The sequence below is a fragment of the Phocoena phocoena genome, chromosome 8 (genome assembly GCF_963924675.1).
Source record: "Phocoena phocoena chromosome 8, mPhoPho1.1, whole genome shotgun sequence".
Lineage (NCBI taxonomy): Eukaryota > Metazoa > Chordata > Mammalia > Artiodactyla > Phocoenidae > Phocoena > Phocoena phocoena.
Window position 1 is genome coordinate 84354040 of NC_089226.1, and position 18815 is coordinate 84372854.

The 18815-nt window shown below is 37.7% G+C and overlaps 1 protein-coding gene across 2 annotated transcripts; it reads left to right on the forward strand.

Annotated features, from left to right (window-relative positions):
• The first annotated feature begins 1633 nt into the window (after nt 1-1633).
• On the forward strand, nt 1634-18506 carry EIF3M (eukaryotic translation initiation factor 3 subunit M). Of its 2 annotated transcripts, XM_065881968.1 has the most exons (11): nt 1634-1762; nt 4189-4321; nt 5120-5258; nt 5541-5664; nt 5818-5912; nt 11368-11451; nt 12575-12674; nt 13300-13381; nt 16872-17015; nt 17796-17856; nt 18313-18506. In XM_065881968.1, exons 1-11 carry the CDS (start codon nt 1721-1723, stop codon nt 18431-18433), a joined length of 1125 nt encoding a protein of 374 aa, XP_065738040.1. In that variant the 5' UTR covers nt 1634-1720; the 3' UTR covers nt 18434-18506. The 2 variants fall into 2 exon arrangements, with proteins under 2 accessions (XP_065738040.1, XP_065738041.1); XM_065881969.1 differs by lacking the exons at nt 4189-4321; nt 5120-5258; nt 5541-5664 and having other exon boundaries at nt 1721-1762.
• The last annotated feature ends 309 nt before the right edge of the window (nt 18507-18815 follow it).

The following is an 18815-nucleotide window of genomic DNA, read 5'->3' on the forward strand; positions in this document are numbered from 1 at the left end:
ATCTTGATTACTATTACCATTTTGCATTCCTACCAGCAATTTATCAGAGTTCCAGTTGCTCCACATCCTTATTAGGACTTGGTATTGTTTTCTTTAAATTAGTTTTTGTGATAAGTGTGTAGTGGTATCTTATCATGTTTTTGATTTGCATTAAAACTGGGTTGTTCTCTTTCTTACTATTGAGTTTCCCATTTTTTTTTAAACTTAATTTTCCCTAATTTCCTAAACAATACCCATCTTGGGTGCGTATCAAGGCCTCCATGTTGTTTTTCTTGCTTTTTCAAATAAGAAGCAAGCTTGCAATTACTGCAAGTAGACAGTCTGCCCCAGAATATTAGAAGGCATTGGCTTGAATTCAGGCCAAACTTTGGAATCCCCTTGAGTTCCTCTTTCTCTCACCCCTTACCTGATCTGTCAGTAAATCTTATCAGTTTTACCATCGAGAATTCAATCAATTTCTCACCACCACTCCACCATCTTCTCTTGCTCTGTCTCTGTAATAGCTTTCTAACCAGTTTCCTCCCTACTTGGGCCCTTGCTCAACTTATATCATTTTGCAACACACCTGCCAGAGTGATCCTTTACAAGAAAAGTTGTTTGACCTCCTCACTCCTCTGCTCAAAACCTGTTAGAGGCTTGTTAAAGTCAAAACCAAATTTTTTATTATAGCCTACAAGACAATGATCTGGCCATGGCTATCTCATCTATTCCTCTCCTCCTCAAATCCAGCCTGCAGGTTTCCTTGCACCTGCCTCGAGTCCTTTCCTTGCTGTCTTCTGCATGAAAAGCTCTCCTGCAGATTTCTCCATTGGTACTTTCCTCATTTCCTTCACTTCTCAATGACATGTGAGCCATTTTCTTTGCTTACTCTATCTAAAATGGCATGCACGCACACTCATACACACACCACCCCTTTCTCTGTTGTTTTACTGGTGCTAATTAACATAACTACTGAATAACAGCTAATACATCTAGAGCTCACCGTGTTTTAATTGCTTTATATATTAATTTACTTAATCCTCAGAACAACGCCATGAGTTAAGTACTTGATCTAATTTTTCCAGAAGAAGCTGGAAAGCAGCGGTTAAGCAACTGTCCCAAATCACACATCCATCAAATGGTGCAGCAGGGATTCCACCCCAAGAAATTCAATTCTGGAGTCTGTGCTGTAAAACACTACACTATTCAGGGCTGCGTTTCTAATTACTTTGTACTGTTTGTGTTCTGTGTGCCCCCAATGGAATGTAAGCTGCACGTGGGGGAGCTTATTTTGAAAACTACTGCTGTCCCCGGGGTAGAGAGCACTGCCTGCCTGCTAGCTAGTCCCTCAATAAAGGCTGAAATGTGGGTTAAATTATAACTCGAAAAAAAATCGCACCCAAATTTCAAAAGGGTAGGTGGTCCCCGTGAGGCGCAAGCGGGGCGATAATACGGAACACAGACTACACCCCACCTACCAGAGTTGGAAGAGACGAGAGACCACGCAGGAAAGCAGCCCGTAGGGCTCGTTCCGCTTCCGCTTCCGCCTCCGCCCGGCCCCGCCCCACAGAGCGGGCGCTGCGATTGGTCTCCGTGGCTTCGCCCGTCCTGGTGACCCCGCCCCGCAAGACCCGCGCAGGCTGACCCGGAAGCGGTTGTGAGGCGCCGGCGCGCGGCCCAGCTCCTTTTTCCGGTCGGCGTGGTTTGAGGGCCGAGTGTTCTAAGTGCTCCAGCCTTCGCCATGAGCGTCCCGGCGTTCATCGACATCAGCGAGGAAGATCAGGTATGCTCCCGGAAGGCGGATGCCGCCAGGGTGGGGTGTAGGGGAGGCTCAGAAGTGTGAAGGACCGAGTCGGGGCCGAGCCAGCGCCGGGCGAGCGGGACGCCGCCCCGCGGAGCCCGCCCCGGAGCCGACAGCCGCGGTTCAGTTCTCCACACCTCGGAGTGCGGAGGCCGCGAGGCAGGGGCGCGCGTTCCTGGAGGCCTGGGGTTGCCCGCCAGCCAGCACTCCCAGTGCTGGGCCCGAGGCCTGACGGCCAACTTCCTGGTCGGCGTCGGGACTCTTCCAGCCTGGAGTCACTGCTGTCTGTCGACACGGTACTTTTTGACTCATTGCGGAGGGTATCTGCTCCGTCCTCCAAATGCAGCCACATCCGGCGTGGGAGGTGGCGAATCTTTAGACGGCGTAAGCAGTTCAGGGAAAAATAATTTGGTACTAAAGATCAAAATGGCTATATTATTATTGTGACCACAAGGGCACAGGTGACGCCTATTTTATACGTAGGCCCTATTTTACATTCTTACTTGAGCAAGAGTGAGAGTTCTGTAACCTGAACGCATAACGTCAATTCCATCCTCATACTTTGAGGCATACACTTGGTGAACAAATCTTAATATTTTAAAATTTTCTGTTTGGGGTTTGCTCTTTGGTTTGCATGGCTCATGCTTCTCATTTTCCCCATAACAAAAGTTAAACTTTAGTTGGTGGGAGTTAAACTAAACTTGAAATGATTTTCTCTAATTTTGCAGAACTGAAAACTATTCTGTGAAGTCGTTAAGAGTTGTCATTTTGTATTTTTCTGCTATTCCACTAACATGGAAATTTTGGTTTCGATAGAAGAGAAAATATCAATACTAGCGTAAGATAACTTTTAGAATTGCAGATGTGATTCCCCCCCACCTTGGTAGAAATGCAGACCTTCAGTCCTGAAGAGCAAAGGAAGAAGGGGAAAGAAAAATGGGGGGAAAAAAAGGCTAGGGAATGAGTTGAGCATAATTAGAAAAGAAGATGTGGAAGGAAAAAAAGGCCTGAGTAGGAATGGAATCACGTTATCAGCAATTGGCTATTAGGTGACTGAAAAAAAGTGGTTTTTTTTCCTAACATAGAAGAGGGTTTGTAGATGCAGGAAGTTCTTGTCATTGATTATATTAGTTTTAAAGTGTCATTTCTAGTTAGGTTATGCTAATGTTCTTGTTTCACAGTAAATAGGTGACTGCTTTGGGAGTTAAACTTTGGTCATATTCTCTGATTAGAGTTAAGTGGCGTTCACAGTCCTTGTTTCCTTTTCTTTGCTTTTACCACTCCATAACCACCTGTGGCCAGTAAGGATGACAGATGAAAACAATAAACTGTTGATTGAATAGTTTGCTTTGTGGGTACAAAGCAGGAACTGAACAGATGCCTTTGTGGGATAGGGGGTAACCATACCATGTTTCCTTCATAGAGAAATATGCAGTGATGTTTTTGTGCACTCTGATATGGTGAGGTTTGTTTTATGAAATCTTGTTTATGATACCAATTCATGTGAAGTTACTGTGTTATCTGAAATGATAGCACCATCAGAGCAACAGCTTTAATACACTTAGGTAGCCAGACATATTTGTGGGTTTAGAAATGTGATGCCTACATATTTACTAATGGTATCCCTACATCTCCATTTCAGTTCTTCATTTTATTATCTTAAACACTGTTTGCATTCATGTGTGGTTGCCATAAATACCAAGTCCTCAGAAGAATAAGTTGTTAAATATTATATATGCATTAGAGTAGAAAATATTTAAATATCTGGATGTAGTACTATAGTTATGTTTTTATAGATCCAAAAGTGCTTTCTGATCCAGGTATGCATTTTAAAAGAGTAATTACATCGTAGATGCTATTTGATAGAAACATTTTATTCAAGGTGACATTCAAAGGCATCACCTTTTTATCTTTGTGTCTCCCACAGCACTTATCTTAGATAGGTCCTCAAACATTTAATTAATGAATGATTACTTTCTTGCCAGGGTAATGTCTGTAACTTTTTTAAGTATTGTGTTATGTAGACCTGAGAGCAATAAAACTTCTTTAAAAGAAATCAGATCAGTTATTCCTTTTCCCCACTCCTCCTCCCAAAAAAAGCTTTCTGTTATAGTAGAAAGGTTTTTGCTGTATACTGGAAGTCCAGCAGGATATATAGGTGATATGAGGGAAATTTGACAGTGATCAGTGTGGGTTATAGTGGGTCTGTGTAGCCACTTGTTGACCTGTGGGGCTGTGATGGTGGATGAGCTGGGGGAAAGGCACTTTAACATAATTTAAAGTTATCATTAAGTGCTATGTTTACATTTTATTTTTTTAGAAATACGTCAGAATGGTTTGAAATCTTGTGATTTCTGATTCATAGATCGTTTTATAGATATATATAGCAACCCTATTTGATTCAACAGGCTGCTGAGCTTCGAGCTTATTTGAAATCTAAAGGAGCTGAAATTTCAGAAGAGAACTCAGAAGGTGGACTTCATGTAGATTTAGCTCAAATTATTGAAGCCTGTGATGTATGTCTGAAGGAAGATGATAAAGGTTTGTCTTTAATTTTTTGTAATATTTACTAATCATAGAGGACCTACTTTTAAAACCTTCATGTGAATTATATTTGTTTTGTTTTAGACCTTAGAACTTTTAAGCACTGTTTTTAATCTTTGCACACACTTTCAGTTTATTCTCATCTGTTTTACTCATGAAATAAGCCTATTTTGATAAAACATCTTTTTTACATGTTTTTTGAGTGTTATTGCACATGGTAAATACTGGTAATTTCAGAATGAACTGAAGGAAAAAATGAATCTTTTCATAAGGTTTAGATTAATATGAGATGGAATACAATTTCAGGTAATCTAAAAGCTGATTTAATTATTTGGCTGATTCCCCATTTATTGAGATAAAATGGGAAATTTTGAAAATTGGGAGTCCTAAAATCTCTAGTTAAGGTTTGAGATTAAACTTGGTGTACAATTAGTATCTTGCTAGTAAAATTGAAACTGTATACTACATAGACATGTAAATCAGTCTTCTGTTTTACTGGTTGAAAACCAAATCTTGGGTAGTAACTTCGTCCTTCAATAAAATGTGTGAGTTTCTTTCTGAATGATAACTATACAACAGAGCTGGTTTAGTTTGAATTCATGTGCACTATGTTTTTTGGTATAATGCACACCATTGAAGGAAAGGTGTTCTTTAGAACTGCTTTACAGTAGCCAGAGTACCTTTTAAGTGTTTTATGTTTAATGGTCTTTGGTGTATTAAAACACTGGAAATACATGTTTAACAAGATACATTAAATATTATAATATCGCTGTTGTGTCATCCATACTTGTGTAGATGTTGAAAGTGTGATGAACAGTGTGGTATCCCTCCTGTTGATCCTGGAAGCAGATAAGCAAGAAGCTCTGATTGAAAGCCTGTGTGAGAAACTGGTCAAATTTCGGGAAGGTGAACGCCCATCTCTGAGACTGCAGTTGTAAGTTAAGAACTGGAAGAGGCCCAGTTTTTCAAGGGGCTCTTCATGTTACTGTCATTTAATGGTTAAAAGCAAGAATTCTAGAACTTGACTGTCACCTGTGACTTATTGGTGGTGTGTCTTTGGACAAGTCACTTAACTCTCCTGTGCACCATTTCCCTCCTTGTAATGTGGCGTTCTTAATAGTATCCCTTTCAAGTTTGTTGTCAGAACATATAATCTCAATTTAGTTACCATAGTTACTGATCTCCAGCATTGTTTTATTATTTGTTTGTTAACCAGGCTAAGCAACCTTTTCCATGGGATGGATAAGAATACTCCTGTAAGATATACAGTATATTGCAGCCTCATTAAAGTGGCAGCATCTTGTGGGGCCATCCAGTATATTCCAACTGAGCTGGATCAAGTGAGTTACCATGTGAAATACTTGTTCTCCTTATAAGAAGTATAGTTTTAGAGCTCAAATAAGCAAATATGTCTTCTAAATGTTATCTTTTAAATTGTGAAAATATGTTCACTGTGTCACTAAATTTTCTCCTTTTTGTCAATCTCGTTGTAGGTTAGAAAATGGATTTCTGACTGGAACCTCACCACTGAGAAAAAACACACCCTTTTAAGGCTACTTTATGAGGCACTTGTGGATTGTAAGAAAAGGTATTCAGAATTAACATACTGACTTAAAACATAATGGCAATATAAGTAGTTGAGACGTTTTTAAGGACAGGTAGGATAAGTGATTTTGCTCTACTTCGTTCTCTAAGGAGTTGCTATAAATTTCTTTCTGTAAATTTCACCTACTAAATTAAAGATAACTGCAAAGTTTAAAATAGTCTTTCCCATCTTTATACTTTTTAAAAAGCAAAACTTGCTTTTGTTCTAAAAATGGTACAACTGTTAATCCCAAAGCTGTGTGTAATATTAGACTAAGTTATTTAATGGTGCTTTGATGTCTTAGTATAGGGTAGTGCTATCACTTTCGTTTAATGGTGGTGAGAGTCTATCAGTCATAGTCATAGAGTCTCTTAATATATATAACAGTGCCCCTGAGATGAAATTTTGCAATAGACTGTACTAAATGGTACTTAATTGTGCTTTTGCAAGGTCTTGAGTTTCTAAGGCTTGTATTCAGCCCAGCAAACTTCATGCCCAAAATATTTATTCTTCATCCAGTTTATGGATGCTACCAAATGATATATTTGGCCCAGTTTTTAGAATTAGGGTTGAAGGATGATCCTACCATTTTGACCTGGCTTTTTAATTTCTCTTTTCACATAGTGGTTAAAAACTTTTAGGAAAAGTAATCAGTCTTTAGTTTAGTTTTTTTTATTATTATTATTTTTTGCGGTATGTGGGCCTCTCACTCTTGTGGCCTCTCCTGTTGCGGAGTGCAGTCTCCAGATGTGCAGGCTCAGCAGCCATGGCTCACGGGCCCAGCCGCTCCGCGGCATGTGGGATCTTCCCGGACTAGGGCACGAACCCGCGTCCCCTGCATCGGCAGGCGGACTCTCAACCACTGCACCACCAGGGATGCCCTCCGGTTTAGTTTTATAGCACAATTTTTATAGTTGCTTTCAGTGTTAGGGTGTTTAATATATTAGAGACGATCAATAAGATTAATGTTTCTGTTATGTGAAAGTAATGTAAAGTTTTTGCAGATCATTTACATTTAACAATACAAGAGGAAATTATATTTTTGTTGTGAAAATTGCAGCATTTTATTATAAAAGAAGTTAAATAGGGAATCTTGCATTAATAGCCTATTTCATTTTGTATCAGTGGCTACTGTCTGTTACATGCTAGCACACTTGTGGCAGCATTCTAGCCAGTTGTCAGTAACTGTTAAGAGTAGGTAGTTTTATATTGGACAGTCTCAAATGGGGAGGGCATAAAAGCTATTGGAGAAAGAGTCCATATTTTAACATATGCTATAAATGTGCAGGCTGTGGAATAAAACTACTGGGATTTCAAATCTTGGCTTTCTTACTTGTATATGACACTAAATCTCTGTACCTCAGTTTCCAACTTCAGAGTGGATATAATAGTAGTACTTACCTCATAAGGTTGTTGAAAAGATTAAGCTAATGTACACATGAAGTTCTTAAAATAGTGGTTTCCTTATTGAGAAAGCACTCAGTAAATATTGGATATTTTATTCCTATCATCCTTTTCATTTCAAGCTCATCTTTAAATAGTCTGCACTTCCCTGGTGGCGCAGTGGTTGAGAGTCCGCCTGCCGATGCAGGGGACACGGGTTCGTGCCCCGGTCCGGGAAGATCCCACATGCCGTGGAGCGGCTGGGCCCGTGAGCCATGGCCGCTGAGCCTGCGTGTCCGGAGCCTGTGCTCCGCAGCAGGAGAGGCCACAACAGTGAGAGGCCCGTGTACCGCAAAAAAATAAATGAAATAAAAAGTTAGTCTTTTTTCTGGTACAGTAATTTAAAATGATGAGTGTTACTGTTTCCCTTTGAATGTCTAGTGCTTATCAGAGTTGATGACTACTCATTGGATGATTTCTCTAATTGCTGTTTAGTAGATCCTCAGTCTTTTCTGTGTAAAAAGGAAATAACTAAGGTAATTACAAAGAATTACAAAGCTAATTCTCAGAGAAATTGAGATAAGACATCATTACCCATCTTGTGCTCTCCTAGAAAGTGTCTGCAGCATTTGTCACAGGTGATCACTCTTTCCTTCTTGAAACACTTCCTTCAGTTGGCTTTTGGGGCACGTGTCTAGGTTCTTTGCTTCATTCACACCTCATTTGTGGCTCCCTCCCTTCTTCGAATCTGCTCAATTTATACCTCATCAGAAAGACCTTCTCTGGCTATCGGTAAAAATAACAGTATTCCCTTACCCTCACATTGCTTTTTTCCCCTCATCCCTATTTTATTATCAGCCCCACTACACTTATTAGTAACTGACATGCTATATTTTCATGTTTATTATGTGTCAGTCCCCTCTAGAATGTAAGTTTCCCAAGGGCAGGAACTTTTTCTTCATTATTAGAACAGTGTCTGACATGAGTAGGTACTTAGTATATAAGGGCTAAATGAATATTTCTGAAAAATGAACATGTTGCAAAAGCAGTGGATGTAAGAAGCAGTGACTTAAGGCAGTATGAAGTGGTTTATGGAACTAGAGTGTATGCCCTTCCCAGAGGCATTCAACCCGGGCTTCTCTTCTGAGCTTCAGACCCTTATGTCCAACTGCTTTCTACCTGGTTCTACTTAGATGTGGCCCATAGTTGCCTCAAACTCAATGTGACCAAAATGAATTTATCGTTTTCTCCCCCTAAATTAGTTTCTGTTTTCCTAAGCAAGACATGTTGAAGTGGTCTTCTGTTTATTCTCTCTACAGCGGTTTTGTGAAACAAAACTTTCAGCCTATCATTCTTTAGGTTTACATTTTTAGCATACAGTACAGAATTCTTTGTTTGGCATATAAGTCCTTTCTGACATGGGCTCCTGTTTATTGCAGTAGCATGGGCTTGGTGAATGTGATAATAATCCTCTTGCCAGTTTTGTATGGTGCAGTGACAAACCACAGAAACTTTGTTTTCTTTGTATGGATATTCCCTCCCTCCATTTCTCTCCCCCTCTCTCCCTCTTTCTCACATACACATGACCCTATACCCTTCCTCTTGGTATATCATACCCTAGACATAGTGAACCTGTGTCAGCTGCAAAAGCACTCATGCTCTTTCCCAGTCTGGACCAGAGGCTGGTACCTGTTTTTATATGGCCTACAAGCTAAGAATGGTACTTACATTTTTAAGTGGTTGACAAAAAAAATCAAAAGAAGGAGGATATTTTTTGAATTGTGACCATTATATGAAATGCAAATTTCAGTGTCCATAAAATTTTATTGGAATGCACCCATACTTATCATTTATGTATCATCTGTGGCTGCTTTTGCCTAGACTTGAGTAGTTGCGGCAGAAACCAGATAGCCTGCAAAGCCTAAGATAATTATTGCCTGGTGCTTCATGGAAAGTTTGCCTATGTTTGGTCTAGAACTACACTCAACTCCTTTTCTCTGCCTGAAATGCTCCTCCCATATTTACAGCACCCTGTACTTTTTTTTTTTTTTTTTAATTTTATTTATTTGTTTATTTTTGGCTGTGTTGGGTCTTCGTTTCTGTACGTGGGCTTTCTCTAGTTGCAGCGAGTGGGGGCCACTCTTCATCGCGGTGCGCGGGCCTCTCACTGTCGCGGCCTCCTTTGTTGCGGAGCCCAAGCTCCAGATGCGCAGGCTCAGTAGTTGTGGCTCATGGGCCTAGTTGCTCCGCGGCATGTGGGATCTTCCCAGACCAGGGCTTGAACCCATGCCCCCTGCATTGGCAGGCAGATTCTCAACCACTGCGCTACCAGAGAAGCCCACCCTGTACTTTTATCATGGCGCTTCACACACTTGGTTAAAAGGTTTATGAGGTTTTAGGTTCAGTGAAGGCTAGGAACCTTTGTCTGTCAACCATTGTATTCCCAATCTGTTGGTAGTGATGGGCCCTGAGTTGATGAATGCTACCTACACTTAAGGAACTAGGGAAGGATGCTCATTCAAATTTCTGTCATGCTGCTGATTTAAATTTTAAGATTTGGTTTTTGTCTAGTACACAGAAAATGGTCGTTTTTTGGTGGTTGTTTGGCTTTTTGTTGGTTTGTTTGTTTCTGCTTCTAAATAGAACTCTGAGAGTTGCCTTGCCCTCTTAGTAAGAATGCTTACGTTTATGGGTGCCCCCTTCATGATTTTGTTTATATTGGTGGTTGATGAGTGCAAATTGTGTAATATCTTCTGAGTCCTCATTATATGTCAGATATTGTGCACTTTAAATGGACCATTTTATCTGATCTTTGTGAATTCAGATTTCTTTAACTGATAAGATGTATTAGACTGAAGTATACTATGGTTGTTAAAACTGGAAAGTGTGCCTATGCTTGCAGTGTGGTGCAAGATAATAATTTAATTGAATCCTGGTTTTGTGGGGGAGTTTTAGAATATCATTTAAGTTTTTAAAATAAATAGTATAGCTCTTACTGATTTTACCCAGGTTGAATCCAGATGTGGGGGGAAAGAAGGGCTTTTAGAAAATGAAAAAAGGTGGTGGGGAACTGTTAAGCTTTCTGTAACTGGCTGAAGATTCATCAGTTTAAAGGAAGAAATGAAGGGTGAAGATAAACATTTACAAAGAGTTCAGACTGAGAGAATGCATTTAATTATTTTGTACTTTGCAGTTAAAATTGATCATCTACATAATTCTAAGGATGATTCAATTGGAAGGATATCATTAGTGGAGTTATTTAAATATCTGGTGTTGGCTCAACTTCAGCTGTACTATCCTAACAGTTTCTCAGACTCAAAACCTTTTTCTCACCTAGGGCTTTTTTAAAATTTTTTTTTATTTTTGGCTGCGTTGGGTCTTCGTTGCTGCACGCAGACTTTCTCTAGCTGTGGCGAGCAGGGGCTACTCTTCGTTGCGGTGCATGGGCTTCTCGTTGCAGTGGCTTCTCATTGCGGAGCACGGGCTCTACGTGCGCAGGCTTCAGTAGTTGTGGCATGCGGGCTCAGTAGTTGTGGCACACGGGCTTAGTTGCTCTGCGGCATGTGGGATCTTCCCGGACCAGGGCTCGAACCCGTGTCCCCTGCATTAGCAGGCGGATTCTTAATCACTGTACCACCAGCGAAGTTCCTCACCTAGGGCTTTTATACCTGGTCTTCTCTGCCTGGAAGCTCATCCAGCCCCCACCTTCTACCTCTAGTACGTTTCATGGCCAATTATTTTACATTCTTTAGATCTCAGCTTACATGTCATTTCCTCAGAGAGACTTTCCTTGCTCATTCTATATGAAGTAGCCTCCTCTTTCCTGTCTCTGCTCTTGTTACTCTATTACATCACCATTTATTTCCTTTATGGCACTTACTTGTTATTTTTCCTTAGTCGTCTCTCTTTCCTCCTAGAAGGAAAGTTCCATGACTTTTTCCATAGTGGAGGACTGTGTCTCTGGGTCACCATTATATGTATCATCAACACAGTACCTGGCACTTAGTAAATATTTTTGAATGAATGGATAGCAGTAATGATACTGTGAAATTCCTAAAGCTGTATTTCTTTTTAGTGATGCTGCATCAAAAGTCATGGTGGAATTGCTAGGAAGTTACACGGAAGACAATGCTTCCCAGGCTCGAGTTGATGCCCACAGGTAACGTTAAACACAGTGTTCCAATGATGACTGTCAACAGGGTAGAGGTGAGCTACACCGTTCAGTCATATAGCTGAAGTCATGTTTGCATCTACCAGTGATCCAAAGCCATTTGATACCATGTGCGCCATGAGGATTCTAATGTAGATACCAAAATTCAAGATTTGGTATTGAAAGAAACCAAAGAATGCATGTGAAATAGCCACATGGTGTTTGCTCTTTGGGGTATTGCTGCAGTGGGGGTTCCCAACCTGAGTAGTAGAACCTAATCTTGGGTTGATTTTACCTTAATACTAAGGTACGTAGATGGGGAAAGGCTGGTGGCTTTCTGTAAAAATTAGCCCATTGCTAATGGGAATAACTGCTTCAAACGGTCCTAGATCTATTTAGTGGCAATAAGAATAGTCAGTTTTTTAAATCTATGAAATGGAAATTATGATAACTTCTTTATAGGGTTATTCCATCATTGATAAAATGGGCATGATAATACCATGTCTCTCAGGGTGCTGTGAGGATGAAATGAAGTAATACATGTTAAAGCACTTACCTTAGTGTCTGGCATAAATAGTAAAAAAATACTGGTGCTGTTTTATTCTTTGATTACTTTGGTGGTGCTTTCTCTCCAGCTGTTTTTGTCTATGGTAACTATTTTTAAAAATTTATTTATTTTTGGCTGTGTCGGGTCTTATTTGTGGCACGTGGGATCTTTGTTGCCACATGTGGGATCTTTCATTGGGGCGCATGGGCTTCTCGTCATTTGTGGCACGTGGGCTCTAGTTTGCGGCACACGGGCTCTCTAGTTGAGGGCACAGGCTTAGTTGCCCCATAGCATGTGGGACCTTAGTTCCCCGACCAGGGATCAAACCCGCAGCCCCTGCATTGGAAGGTGGATTCTTAACCACTGGACCACCATGGAAGTCCCTCTACGAGTAATTTTATTAAAATGGACATCACTGATAGATTTATTGGCCTGTTTTAAGCCCAGTTTTGTAGCTTTTTTAATGCAGTGTGTATTGAACTCATAGATATTTTACTTAATTGAATATATTTTGCAGTCTGCAAAGGCAGTGAAAAGTACCTGAATTTCAAGACTCTGAGCTTGGGTTTTTGTTTTCCAATTAAGGTGTATTGTGCGAGCATTGAAAGACCCAAATGCATTTCTTTTTGACCATCTTCTTACTTTAAAACCAGTCAAGTTTTTGGAAGGCGAGCTTATTCATGATGTAAGTAGTTTATCCTTAATGTTAAAAATATTTTCTCCTAAATCTAACATACTGAACCGTAACTCTACTTCTTTGTATTAATGAACATGACTCTTAAGAGAAATCTAGAAAGAGAAGAACTATATTCATTTTTGTATCAGGAACAGACTGAAATTTAGGACTAGAATTCAGCTTTTCTCCAGCCACCAAACACATGCCTCCTGTTCTTCCTCCCTTTCCTTCATCTCACTTGCCTGCCCATTATGAACTTAGAGAATACAGATTTCTTCTTAGTGTATAGTGTCAGCTATCCCCAATTAGAAAGATAAATCTGATATTTAAAAAACAGATGAACGTACTTTTCAAGTGCAATTATAAATACATTTTGGATTATTTCTATTTGTACTGTCATTTCCACCATCTTTTGGGGTAGATCGTTTAGAGGACACTGTATTTACTGATTCTTTCATCTAAATGAGTTTTAATGAAAGCAAATTTAGATGGTAATTTGATCAGATTGAAATTTCTGCTTGAAGGAAATGTGGAGTCTTGTTGCTGGGAGTCAGTGTCTTAAAAGTATCTTGAGTATAAATGTTAATTCTGTATTGAATATTGTATCTTTGTCTTTTTGTGTTTATCTGTATAGCTTTTAACCATTTTTGTGAGTGCTAAATTGGCATCATATGTCAAGTTTTATCAGAATAATAAAGACTTCATTGATTCACTTGGTAAGTTGTGGGGATTTTTCTTTGGAGGGGTAGAGAGAGAGAGAGGAATGAAAGATCCAGCAAATATGATCATGGCCTTATGTGTAGGTTACCCTAACCAGTGGTGTAAAAGATCTTATTCCTTAGATGCTCGGTGATTTACATTTTTGGTACTTCTTTTAAAAAGCCATAGTCACATTTATAGCAAATAGCTTTTTTCCTTCTAATATAGTCTTTTATACTTGGTTCTCCCCCTCCCCCCATTAACAAATTATAGAAGTATATATATACACTGTGTTGCTAAGCACATCTACGTGAAGCTGAAGATAGAGTTAGAAATGGAGTTGTGATTTTGTGTGATAGGAGAAATTTTCCTAACTACAGTTTGTTGAAGACAGCATAGTAAGTTTAAGGTTTATGATTTTTATCTTGGAGCTTTCTTTCTAGACCAACAGAGTTCAGTAAATGTTGCCGAGTTGAATGTTATCCTCATTGAGCAAACTGCATAGTATATATTCAATATTTTCCTTCTGGAGCATGTTTTTATCATGCTAAAATTAAAAAGGGAAAACTTAGAAAATCTGTAGTTGAACAGGTTTAAATTGTTCTAAAACTACCCATTTTTTGAGAGTGAAGTCAACTAAAGCTAAGGTGCTTTGTTTTTCTACTGGGCAGTAATCAGAACACATTAGAGACTAGTTATATTTTCCATATTAAAATTGAATTTAGTTTTCCTGGTTGGTTGAAGTGTAGATAAAGAATACATTTATAATCTACTTTGATTATACTATTAGTCCTCAATTCGGTAATCATTAATTCCTGTCACCTGTAAATTTTGTGCAGCCATTGGAATTGGGAAGATTGAATTATTCTGAACATAATAAGGTGTTTGAAATACACCAAGATAAAGTAGATGCAAGTGTGTTTGTGTTGAATGCTTTGCCAGGTGCACTAGACCCAGAAAACCACATTCTGTCCCAGTTAATTTGTTTCCTGGCATGAAGCTATGTGATGGAATGTTAATGTCAGCAACCTCTTTATTTACGCACCAAAGAAAAAGGAGTAGTAATTAACACTTTGACACTCCCCCATTGATGTGTAATTGACTGTTTCAAAGGAGCCCTGGTTCATAAGCTATTGCATGCATTAAAATTACGTTTTCTATATTGCAGCATTTTAAGACAGGGGTCAGTGACAATGCAGAAATTGCTCAATGATGCACATTTTTTTATTACTGCATTAAGGTTTTGACATATTAGTAATGAATAAATGTTTCCATAAAATTAGATTTTTTTATAACTTTAAAATTGAAATATGACACAGAACACTGTGACTTACTCTTTGAAGGTAATATTCTACTTTCATGAAACAAAGCACAGCTTCCTACAAGTCTAAACTCAGACTTCACTAGCATAATAGTTTGATTTTGAGAACAAGAGTCCTAAAGGCTTTAAGTTTGGTTCTGTTTTACTTTAAACATCAGTTTGAAATGTTTTTAAATGCAGGTTTCTACGTGTTAGATCATGGTTTTACATAATTCATTCTAGAAACAATCTTCATTCCTCTAAGTTTTTTGATTTACGGTAAGCTTGTCACTGCACAGGGCGTAGCAGTAAAACAAATCTAATTTCAAGAGTATTTTTATATTAAAAATTTTAGGAGTTTCTATCATTTTATCATATTAAAAGAGGACTAAATATGTCCATTGAACTGGTAATGTTAAGGAATTTTCTTATATTGCCAAATATTGAGAAAAATCTTTAGTATTCTCTGTGATAGAAAAAACATAATAGAATTTCTGTGCAAACCAGAAATCAGATTCCTTTTGTTTCTCGCAGTCTGTGCAAATTAGCAACCATTTATTGGAAATTTGTTTGTGAAAGATGTTTCTGGGAAAACATCTTACTAAATGTTTATTTTTGGTTTTTAGATGTATTAAACATTTATTACAGCTGAAAGTCTGGTTACAAATGTCTAGGTTCCACAGGTGGCATCAGTTTATCTCAGAACACTTATTAACACTGACAACTTGGGCCAACAGTAGCACTATCTTGTGTCAGCTGAGTTGCCCTAACATGTCCACATGTAATCTGGTGTTATCCAGTTGCTGCCTTCTTGCTTCGGAAAGTTAATCAGCATCTAATTTGCATTTGTTAATTAGGGTTAATGTGCACTAATTGATTTTTTGATGCTTGTAGATTTCCATTAAACCCGGTTAGCAGTACTTACTTGGGTACCTCATTCATTTGAGTTATGGTGATCATGTTTTTGTTGAATCTGTGCCAAATAGAAAGCCTGCATCATAATTACAGCTAATTAACAATTATGTCCTATATTAATGGGCTTCCCTAGTCTTCTGCTAATGTTCTGAATATTGTAAATTTTAAATGTGCTTAGAACTTTTTTTAACAGTACAAACTTGAGGCTCTTAATTACTAGAGGGTATGTGATTGGTCATTTGCTGAGTTTACAGAAGTTGCAAGTTCAGAGAAAAGGAACATGTTAAGTATTTCTAAATTAACTTTAGAAACTTGTTTTTGTATTTAAGAAATAGCATCAAGTATGTTTGTGTTATAATGCAGCTTCTATTTAGGAATAGGTAATTTGGATATTCAGGATTTGTAGGTATTTGTATTTCTAGTTATTTATTTTATAAATGAACTTCTTTTCTAGGCCTAGTACTGCCACCTTGTTATTAAAAAGTAAATCACTTAATCTCTTTACTCAGTTTTATTGTTTTTTTAAAGTGAAAGGATCGGGACTAGGTAGTTCATTGTTCCTTTAAGGTTTAACAGTTGTTTGTGATCTGAATAATTGTAGCAGAATGTTTTATTATAAGGCAAAATTTGATTATTTGTATAGTTTTTCTACTTTTGCCTTAAAAGAACAGGTATCACTGTTAATTTTATCTAGTACTAACCATTTTAAACCTATAAATGTTAAATACACTTCTGCAGTTTTGGTTTTTAAGTATTAAGTCCAAAGTGGTCTAAAGGGAAATGGAATATTTTCATAAGTGAATGTATATTAAAATATTTTAAAACTCCATGTTTGCCAGTAACTCAGACACAGAATAGTAAGTAGATAAGGAATCTTGTGTTTAAATGGAGAGCCATTAGTAAAAGTAAGTTTAATTCAATTAAATGAGAATGTTCTTACGAAATGTACTTTGTATACTTTATCTCCTAAAATATATAAATAAATATTAAAAATGTAAAATGTATAAAACTTAGGGCCTAAAAATACCATTTTATAGCTTATTCTTAACTTTGAATCTATCACCTGTGGCACTGAAGCAATAAAGAAATGTAGTTATAGAAAAATAATTTTAACTGCTTCTTAATTTAATTATGGGGTTAGTTTATGGTTTGTAAATATAAGAAGCTTTGTGAAAATTACTCTGTATAAGTACCCAAACACAGTGACTTCCACGATTTTACACAACAGTTGTAATCATGCAGGACTGTAATTAGTATGGATACTCATCTGGCTTCACTACTGTGTTACTCAGGCCTACTACATGAACAGAATATGGCAAAAATGAGACTACTTACTTTTATGGGAATGGCAGTGGAAAATAAAGAAATTTCTTTTGACACAATGCAACAAGAACTTCAGATTGGAGCTGATGATGTTGAAGCATTTGTTATTGATGGTAAGGCAATTGGAACATTTTCGTTTTTTCCTAGAATTTCTCTTCCTACCCCATGAAACTAAAGATTTTTAATCTTGAAACTGAGCTTAGTAGATTAGAAGATTATATTTGTAGCGTAGTGAAAGTTCAGTGGAACATAAAGAGCTATGTGGTTTTTGGTGTGTGTCTATTCCTTGAAGTCATGTAGAACAAAGACCTTTAGGCAGTATATCATAGTGGTTAAGAGCCTAGATTTTAGTATTGGACCTGTGTTTGAGACTAGGTCTTCCGGTTGTGAGGGTTAAATGAATTAATGCAGGTAAAGCACTCAGCTCAGTGCCTGGCACATAGTAAATGATCTGCAAATATTAACCATTACCAATTTTTTATGATTGGCCTAGAAATAGCACCTTCTTCCTCAATAATTACATTATAAAGTGGTTTAACTGTTAATTAGGACTTTTAAGATTAACAACATGTATTATAATATCTTAAGAAACTAGCCCCGTTTCCCCCCCCCCCCGCCCCCATGTGATTTCAGAGAATGCCAGAATTCTTAATGAAAACCGTATGTGATATTTAATATAGATAGGCGCAGCAACCAGAGGACAAATTCATGGCCTTCCTTTTGGTTGCATTACATTGCTGGGCTTGTTATTAAATTCAAAGAGCCAGTTTGTAAAATAATGTTGGAAAACTGTAAAGTTTTATTATGGTTTACTTGGTCACAGCTTCATACCTTAGGCTGTTTTCCTTGGGAATATTCCATATAACATGTCATGTAAAACATCTTTTTTTCAGCGGTAAGAACTAAAATGGTCTACTGCAAAATTGATCAAACCCAGAGAAAAGTAGTTGTCAGGTAAGACACTTAATACTTTGCAGCATTTTGTAGAACAATTTATTCTATTTCACTTAAATGTTTAGAGAACCAAGGTGGTGTTAGCAGTTGACTGTAGTTAAATAGTTGCTATTTATCATAATTTTATTAAAGTTCAGACTGAATGTGATTAGCTTATTTAATGAAAGAGTCCTATTTTCCAGCACATTTCATTTAATGGCTCAGTACTGGCTAGAATATTAATGACTTTCGTGTCTGGTTTATGTAGTTCAGGAAAATAGATGGTTTAGGATCAGTATGGCAAATAAAGGTTTTTTAAAAAATAAGCTTCTAATCATTCTTACAACTCTACATTATGTCTTCTGTGTATATTTAACCTTGCTTTTAACTAGATAGAAGTGTGTAATATTGTAAAAACAAAAAAAAAAACCCAGAGGATAAAAGGTTGAGTAATAACTTTGTTTTTAATTTTTCCAGTCATAGCACACATCGGACATTCGGAAAACAACAATGGCAGCAACTCTATGACACACTTAATGCCTGGAAACAAAACTTGAACAAAGTGAAAAACAGCCTTTTGAGTCTTTCAGATACCTGAATTTTTATGCTGTATAATTTTGTTCTTTTTGGAAGATGTAAATCATAGTAAAACATTATAGCCTGAAATCTGACTACAGTCTGGATAGTTATTGTCTCAAATTTAAAAGAAATCACAATCTTCAGAGCGTACAAAGTAATAGATTACAAAGGGTCACTACGTCTGTTTTGTATAACACATAAGTTGTATTCTGTAAGGAAGGGTTTTGGAGTGTGCAGCAAGAGCTTTGATGAAAGAGTATATGGAGGAAAGACACATTTAATTAAGGGAAACAATGCTAACATCAAACCTTGCAATCTTAGCTATCTTAAATGAAGCATTTACTGAGAGAAAACGTTAACAGTAACACAGTTTCATCACAGAAAAAGTTGGAAAACTGACT